This window comes from Eurypyga helias, unplaced genomic scaffold (assembly GCF_000690775.1).
Source record: "Eurypyga helias isolate BGI_N326 unplaced genomic scaffold, ASM69077v1 scaffold25237, whole genome shotgun sequence".
Taxonomy (NCBI): domain Eukaryota; kingdom Metazoa; phylum Chordata; class Aves; order Eurypygiformes; family Eurypygidae; genus Eurypyga; species Eurypyga helias.
This window is the reverse complement of record NW_010264066.1, coordinates 4715-13245: the sequence shown is the minus strand read 5'-3', so window position 1 is coordinate 13245 and position 8531 is coordinate 4715. Positions and strand designations below refer to the sequence as shown.

The window sequence follows — 8531 nt, the reverse complement described above, 5'->3', positions numbered from 1 at the left end:
TAGAAGACACAAAGACCTACTACTACGAAGTTGCAGTCATAGTATTAGCTTTTAAAATAAATTAGCCAAAAAGTAGATTAGCAGCGTAAATACGTCATTTACATCCTTTCCCCTCCCTGCCCGCACATCTGAGTCCCGAGATCACCACCTCCCAAAATGAATATATTTCCACTGGATTTATACCATCACAGCAGATATTTTCATTTCACAAAACTTCAATTTGTATAAATTCAAATCTGTTGTTTCAGGAAACTCTCAAATTCCTCAGTTGACCAGGGAGTGGTAATGGCACCGGCAGTACAGCCCCTCCTCATGGTTCAGTGAACGGCAGGGAGAAGTCAGGTTCAGTAAAGGCTTTCCAGGCTCCCTGCCAAATACACGTGGCTTCTTGGTCCCTTCTCCCCCAAAAGTTGCCAACTATTAGTTTGTGATGCAGGGTCATATTTAAGGCATTATAACAGACGTAACCAAAGGAACTAATTTCAATTAATGTATTTCCATAATGAGGTGAAAAGAAAACAGTTCACTGGGTGAAAACTGTTGATTAAGAGCCAACTAAAAAGATCTTTTCTTAAAAAAATCTGTTAGTCAGGAGAAGTGAGGCACCTTAAGTTCTCAGCCGCTAGAGAAGCAGACCTTTCCCACCACCACCACCTTTAACAAGGTCCACTTTAGAGTTGCTGGTCTCTGAATTTTGCGCTTTTTCAGTCCTTCTTCGCTCGACCTTTGAAGCTATCCATGACATGGGGGCTTCCAAAATAGTTCGCAAAGAGGACAACTATTTTCACTGGTAGTATGCTGTAGGGTAGGGGAGTTGGAGAGGAGAAAAAGACACCAGAAGAGTTGTGCATTTTTATCACAGAATTAGTTTTATGTGGCTAATACTGGGAAAGGCAGTACATTCTCTAGAATATAGTACCACTCTCAGAATATCCATTAGACTCATTTGGCATCCTAGGTTCTTAGGGAATCAGTTTCCCAACCTGGCTTTCCACAGAGTCAGAACGTCCCTAATGCTGGGGGGCAAGACACCAGATACGCAGTTACTGAGGAGCAGGCCCAGTCTCTGCAGCCCGCAGTAAGACTGCACCCCAATGGGGTCAGCAAGTCACAGTTAGACATTTCTGTCACTGTTCTGTGGCCCAAGGGTAGGCTGAACCCCTAGAATTGGGTAAAAAAACCCAAACTTCCAGAAACGTGCAGAACTTAATGAAAATTCACCCCAGGAAGGAGAAGCCTGGTTTGCACTTTTAGTCAAAAACCTAGCTGAAACATGACTGGACAGAAGAAGAGAGAGAGGAAAAGGAAGAATAGCATAACTTACTTTTTGAAAGCAAATATAAAATAAAGACTGCGTGGTAGCAGCAACATTTCCTGGTTCCGTCGAATAGCAGTGATTATCTTCTCAGCCACATACTCTGGCTCCAGAGTGGGAAGCAGATTTGGCCACCTGGAAGGGAAGACATTTCTTACTATAACACAAATCACTTTGGATTCACATTTTACTCAAAATAAGCCTCCATTTTGCAGTTATTCAACTAAAAGAAGAAATAAATACGACACATCCCGTGAACAACAGAACCTTCATCACGTCAGAGAGTGAGTGGCCGTTGTTACTCTCCCTGAGTGCAATCCCTTGTAAGACAAATCCACGTAGTCCTCATTAAGAGGCACTAGGCTGTTACTCGGCTCCTGAACTGTGTCCTTGCACGGGCATACTGAGCAAAGCTCTGCCACTGACTTCAGGAGGCGCACGGGGTTTAGAAACCAAAGCTGTCAGCTGGAGCATTTGGCTTCTGCAGAGGACAGGACACAGATTACATTTCACATTTCAGCTTAAATGAGTAGTAAGGTACCAAGGGCTTTGCCACTGGGGTTGCCCAGTCACTGGGTAGCAGTTAACACCCATCTGAGGCCATAGAAGTAACACAAGCAGAGAAAAGCCTAGCTCACGATTTCCATAAAGGAACTAGGACTACGTAACATGCTAAAAGTTGCATAAAAACCTCCTAAGAGTTTACTCACTTGGTTTGACAGCCATCAAACATTCCTGTGTTTATGAAGAAAGGACACACAATTGTGGTTTTAACACCAGACTTTCGCAGATCTCTCATCTCTAAATCAACCGACTCCGCGAAGCCAACTGCTGCAAATTTACTTGCACAGTAATCTGCAAAATAAGTAATACATTAATTGCAGTTTAACATTTTAATTTACTAATTAGACGTTACTAAACAGGTTCAGTGAGTCCTACCACCGATCGTGTACACAGGAGCAGTAACAGGTTTTGACAGAGGAACAAAACTATGGTCTAGTAAGTAAACTAACTAGCCACGGGGGTTATTTTCTGGTATACAACAGCAGCACTGTGGTACAGAAATGATACCTACACAGCACCTACAGGAAACTACTGTCCAACGATAAAATACTTCACAACAGAGTAGGAAGTGTTTTCAGGATTAGGTTACTAATAACATTTGCCTTTGATGTGATTCAGTCCTTTACTCTCCCTCTCCTAAGTTCACTGTTGTTCGCAACTGGCTGACAGAGGGTTTCTCACACATCCCTCCAAGCACATTTGCACTCCCTACAGCCGGGCTCCTCAGTGAATTAACACATTTAAGAGGGGAAAAGAAAGAGCCCTGCAGTGGAGAGAGGAGTGGGATGTGAGAGAGACAGCCAGGCAGACACTCAGGTCAGTGGAGAAAGGTGAGGAGGAGGTGGCTGGAGCAGAGGTTCCCTCGCAGCCCATGGTGAGGTCGGCTGTGCCCTGCAGCCATGGGGGGTCATGGGGCAGCAGAGACCCACCTGCAGCCCAGGGAGGACCCCATGCTGGGACAGGGGGATGCCTGAAGGAGGCTGTGATCCCATGGGAAGCCCAGGCTGGAGCAGGCTGCTCCTGAAGGACTGCACCCTGTGGGAGGGACCCACGCTGATGCAGTTCATGAAGAACTGCAGCCCGTGGGAAGGACTCACGTTGGAGAAGTTGGTGGAGGACTGTCTCCCATAGGAAGGACCCCAGGCTGGAGCAGGGGCAGAGTGTGAGGATCCCTCCCCCTGAGGAGGAGGGAGCAACAGAGACAACGTGTGATGGACTGACCACAGCCCCCATTCCCCATCCCCCTGTGCTGCTGGTAGGGAGGAGGTAAAGCAGTCAGGAACAGAGCTCCTCTTGGGAAGAAGGGAGGGCTGGAGGGAAGGGGTTTTTAAGATCCTTGTGGTTTTTGCCTCTCATTGTCCTACTTGGATTTGATTGGTAACTAATTAAATTGATTTTTTCCCCTCAAGTTTACCATAGTTGACTTTCCCCGAGTCCATGACTGTAACTGGTGAGTGATCCCTCCTGGTCCTCATCTCAACCCATAAGCCTTTCCTTGTATTTTCTCCTTCTCCTCCCACCCAGGGAAGGAGTGAGCGAGCAGCTGCATCATCTTTTGTTGCCGGTTGGGCCTCAACCATGACAGGCTGAGACAGCAATTGCAAAATGAGATATCACACCCCTGCTTCTCTACCACATCTGGATTTTAGTAGTTTGAGATACGGAGATCTGTACAGGACTCTGCTTAGCTTGAGAACATGCTTGGAAAACAAAAAGGTGGCCTCTTCCCCACCAAATATCTGCAGGTTAGCAACACTGAAGTTCTCAGTTTCCAAAGTTCTGTATGGCTCCCAGATCCTCTAAGTGCCTTGGCAGAAATACCTCTTTCACGGCACTGCTGAGCTTCTGGAAAACTCTTTGGAATGGAATGGTTTATGTAAGGTCAGCTGGTTTGAAAGTTTGACCATTTGCTTTACCTGTACACAAAGACCCACAAAGTCAAAATTAGGGTGTTTTTCATGAGTACTGATTTACAGAGTTTTGATCAAACTAATTGTCTAAAGTGAAGTTTAGCTTTAACACACTACCTGAAAGGCGATTGACTCCAGTCAGTCCCGCTGAGCTTGCAATACTGACCAAGTGTCCGTGGTTAGAGGCTATCATTGCTGGGAGGAAGGCTTTGTAGGTCTGCAATGCAAGTCAGAGTTAGAGTGAAACATTTTACCAAGTAAGCTACTTGCTATAATGTTTTGAAGGTGGACTTTTTAAAGAAATTTTCCCTATGGTCTAAATAAGCTTCACCCCCTTCTCACTATGGAAAAGAGGGGGAAAAAAAAAAAATTTGTTGCTTGAACTCGAACCTTCACCCACCGAGCTGGGACCTTCCAGGCCCCACCAGTACCACTGTCTCCTCAACAAAGACAGATGGTAACTTGCTGAAAGCTAAAGACAGAGCTTCAGCTGGTTCTTAAATATCTTTCAACCCGAAGCTCAGCACTGCAATCTTTCAAATGAGAATGAAGTGGTCACTGAAAATTTTGTAAAATGGCAAAAATCTGAATTTTGTGTCTTCCTTCTACTAAATTAATTAAATCTTTGCGATTACATTTATTTATGAAGAAACTGAAACATGTTTTAATATCCCCTTTGCAATTCTTCATGATGGAAATACCCTACAGATGACCTGCCTTCCCTGGAAGGAAGAAAAAGCACACGAAGTTACTCATTTTGGACAAAAGCCCCACTTAATTACTAAGAGCACTGTCTGAACATGTGGTATTTCTTACTGAAACTATCATAACCACAGAGCAGCTAGAACACTAACAGAACTGAAACCTTCTCTGTTAGTACAGGGCTGGGCCTACTTCATGTCAATTAATACTGAGGGATTGTAACACATGACTAGTTTCAGAATTTAGCAGATGGTAAACTTCAGTTCTTCAGAGCATTTCTAATTATGAAGCAGTTTTGCTTACACCTACCTACCCCAGAAGTTCCCAAAGGATCCATTTTTCCACCCTTTTTTATTTTACAGACTCCCAGGCATAGAAAGTGATTTCTTCTATCATTTCTGACTGAACTTACAGGGAGTTACAAACATTGTTGCACATCTTCCTTAATTCCAAAAGGCAAAATCAACACTGAAAACATGTTAAAGGATGTTTTAGTATTCATATGCAAAGTGCAGGTGTTACCCAGAAGTGTGCCATTATGTTCACTTCCATGGTTTTTTCCACAAGTGAATCTGGACAATCAAGAAACCTCTTCCCAGTTACAATGCCGGCGTTGTTGACCAGGATGCTAACGTCGCCAACTTCTTTTTTAACCTGAAACAAAAACCCTCAAGATATTACACAATAAATACAGAACATGCTTTCTAAGGTTTATGGATGAAAACATAAGAAATAGAAATATTGCGCATTTCATGGAATCACAGAACGGTTTGGGTTGGAAGGGACCTTAAAGACCATCTAATTCCAACTCCCCTGCTTACGAGGTTCCTTGCGCTACACCCAAATCCTCCTGTGTTTCCCACAGTGCTGCCGTGCGACTTGAAGGCTGAAGCCACCTTGCTCAGTACCCAAGTCTTTTGAAGAGCAGAAGGAAAATTGGATTCCCTGTTGATAGCGTTAATTGCCTGCATCCCAACACTCCAGGGATTCATCTCTCCCACCGCACAGGGCAGCAGCATCTTCGTATTTCAGGTATTTGAAGATTCTTCATGCTGTTTTCCCACGCTTGTGACTATGATTGTTAAATGTGGGTACATATTTCGTAGCACTTTTTCCACTAGTGGCAATATCACTTGCATTCCATAGGGCACACATTCAACCAGACTTCCCTGCAGTTTTCTGGGGGAGCAGATGGAGCCTTCTGCCCTCAGTGTGTTGGAATTATAATGGGCAAATGGTCACTTTTGGTAAGAAGCATTCCTCAGGTCCATAAGCAGTGAGAAAGACCTCCTGTAAAATTAATTTCCTCCTTACAACCTTTCTTATTCAGTATCTCGATTACTTCAAGCAACTTTACAGGGCAGGAACTTAGCAAACAGAAGTGTTTTTTTACAAGTTTATTGCTCATGAAGACAGCCTGAAAGAACCCCAGGTCCCCACTGATATTGGCTCTCAGGATAACACAAGAAATATGAAAACTGTAAGAAGGGAAACGGTTTACTATGAAAACTAACAGGTTGCCCAGAGAAGCTGTGAATGCCCCATCCCTGGAAGTGTTCAAGGCCAGGCTGGATGAGGCTTTGAGCAACCTGGTCTAGTGGAAGGTGTCCCTGCCCATGGCAGGGGGGTTGGAACTGGATGGTCTTTAAGGTCCCTTCCCACTCAAGCCATTCTATGACTCTATGAATAAAGGAAGATTTGGGACATGTGCATTCACAGAAAGCAAAAGCATTATAAGCTGCTGAAGCTTGTTTCTAGTGTATTTGCTTCAATCCTAATGCTGTACCAGAACCCTTATAAGGTGGTTCCCAGAAAATGAATTGGCTAAAGAATAGTATCTATGCATTTAGTTCAGTACGAGGATGTACAGTTCTCATTTTGGCTCCAGACTGAGAACTTCAATGAACAGACTCACTTGAGAGAACAACTATAGGCCAGCTGATTATCGAGATGTTGTGCCAGCTCTCAAACAGAGCATGCAAATATTTAATGCACTATTTGAAGTACAGTTCATTAAGCTGACCTATCTGGGAAAAAGGAAATGAGTACTCTGTATGTTGTTTAATCTGTGATTTCCAGATCAAGTGCTAAACACGTGCTGACCAGTAGTTTTGGGAAACCACATTGGTTTTATGCCATTTTGCCACAGTTGGAAGTCACAGAACCTCATTTCTTCATGGCATTTCCTTTGCTAGGTGCCTGCAGTGACTGGAGAAAGCACAAGCAGACCAGGTAGGCTAGCCTGCATAACAGTAAGGAATTAAAGGATAATTTACCACCTATCCTTTATTCCGTCTTAACTTCCTCATCTTCCTAGAGCTTGTTCCAATAGTGTCCATGTTTGTTAACTAAGGGTTAAAAAAAAAAAAAACTCAAACAAACCCAAACAGCAAAAAAACCCCAGAAACTCCAAACCAAACAACCCAAAACCCCAGAAAACAGCCTTGGTAGGATGACACAGAACAGCTTTAATGATTAATTCATCAGCCAGAGCCCCTCTCCCCCTCCATCATTGCTCACGCATTCTTGTCTACATCCCTCTCAAAAAGTTGTCATCCAACAATTTATTTCTGAAGCAGCACCACATGCTCTCCGTAGGCAGCCTTAGGCAAGCTGTTCTAGTCACCAACCTGAGTATGTCCCCCTCCTCACAAGCTAAAAACTGTGTGCATTCAGAGACATAAATGTAATAATTAATGAACGAGGCTTTAATACAGCCTCATGTCAGATGATCTAGCAGTGCTGGAAGCCTGGACCAGGACCCCAGATCTACCCTTTGGGGCAAATAAATACCTGAGAAAGTGGTCATGCTGCTTTTGTGCGAACAGGAGATGGACAGAGGTGGGGGATGTGGTACATACAGTTTATAACTTAGTGATTAAGGCACTCGGGTTGGATGCAGGAAGGGAAATGAGAACAGGACCTTGAACATCCCATTTCTGACTAGTGGCAAGAACCTGAACACAACCTCCTCCATCACCTGTCTCTACTCAGTCATCCAAACTCTACACATTCACACTTTGAAGGGAATTAAAAACTGGTGTAGAGTGCCTTCTTGTAACCCAGACACATAATTCCAGCTTTACAACACCTCTGTTCATGCTGCTTCCCTGCTAACTAGACCTGGCAGCTCTTTCCTCAGCAAACTGGCTGTTTTAATTCCCTTCTCCCAGCTCTCCCGTGAGACAGAGCCAAGACACTCAGCGCAGGCTTCCATGCTCTGCTTTGAGGCCAGGTACAGAAGACCTTTACTGAGACTTTACCCTAGTTATGAAGGGTGGGGAAGGGAATTAATGTCAACTTTCCAGAGCTCTAGACCTCTCCACTTGTGCAGTGAAGGAAGGCATGTTCCAGGTGTTTTAGGCCTAGGTAAGGCAAGCATTATGCAAACAGCTGATCTGGTTAAGTATCTTTTTCAGGTATAAATGCTATTTCCTGTTTGTTTCTGCATTTATATTTATGCTTTTATATAAAAGTTCAGTAGTGAGCGATTCCCAAACAGCATCCCAAAGTGTTTACTTTCTAAGAACCATGAGCCTCTCTGTAATTGCCTACAAGAGGTGGAAGAAAGCACTGGATGTTTCATAAGCAGCATGAAATACCACCAGGAAACATGCTTCTACCGGTGCTCCTCTGCACAGGCAAGAAGATTCCCAGGAAAGCAAAAGACTGGCTGCAAAATGACATCTTGACTAACAAGTAAGATAAATCAGTGGATAAGCAAAAAGTGCCAGAGAGGTCCTGGAGGTAAACGTGAGCCCAGATGCAATTTTGCAACATGGTAATTAGGAAAAAGGCTCCTATTCCTCACAAGTAGGAGGATCAAAAAGCTCTTGCAAAGCCCTAATTCTTAAAGTTTAGCTGAACTCGATGGAGGGAGGGTTAGGTCAGAGAAGGCCACATTCCTTTTGGGGTTGGGTACTTCTGGAACAGGGACATTAGAAATAAATTTTAAGCTATAGCTCTTGATAACCAAAAGCTGTCCTTCATCCTGGTGGTATGGAAGAGGAACAAGAACTCAACATGTGCAGGGCTTTTTG

At 43.9% G+C, this 8531-nt stretch overlaps 1 protein-coding gene across 1 annotated transcript in view; it reads right to left on the bottom strand.

Moving 5' to 3' along the window:
- Nucleotides 1–704: 704 nt before the first annotated feature.
- Nucleotides 705–8531, bottom strand: part of SDR16C5 (short chain dehydrogenase/reductase family 16C, member 5) — a 9748-nt gene continuing 1921 nt past the window's right edge. Inside the window, exons 2-6 of the mRNA XM_010156283.1 lie at nucleotides 5014–5145; nucleotides 3907–4006; nucleotides 2026–2170; nucleotides 1325–1450; nucleotides 705–798 (exon numbers count right to left, since the gene is read on the bottom strand). Coding sequence (XP_010154585.1) covers nucleotides 705–798; nucleotides 1325–1450; nucleotides 2026–2170; nucleotides 3907–4006; nucleotides 5014–5145 — 597 coding nt within the window. The remainder of the gene's footprint in view (nucleotides 799–1324; nucleotides 1451–2025; nucleotides 2171–3906; nucleotides 4007–5013; nucleotides 5146–8531) is intronic.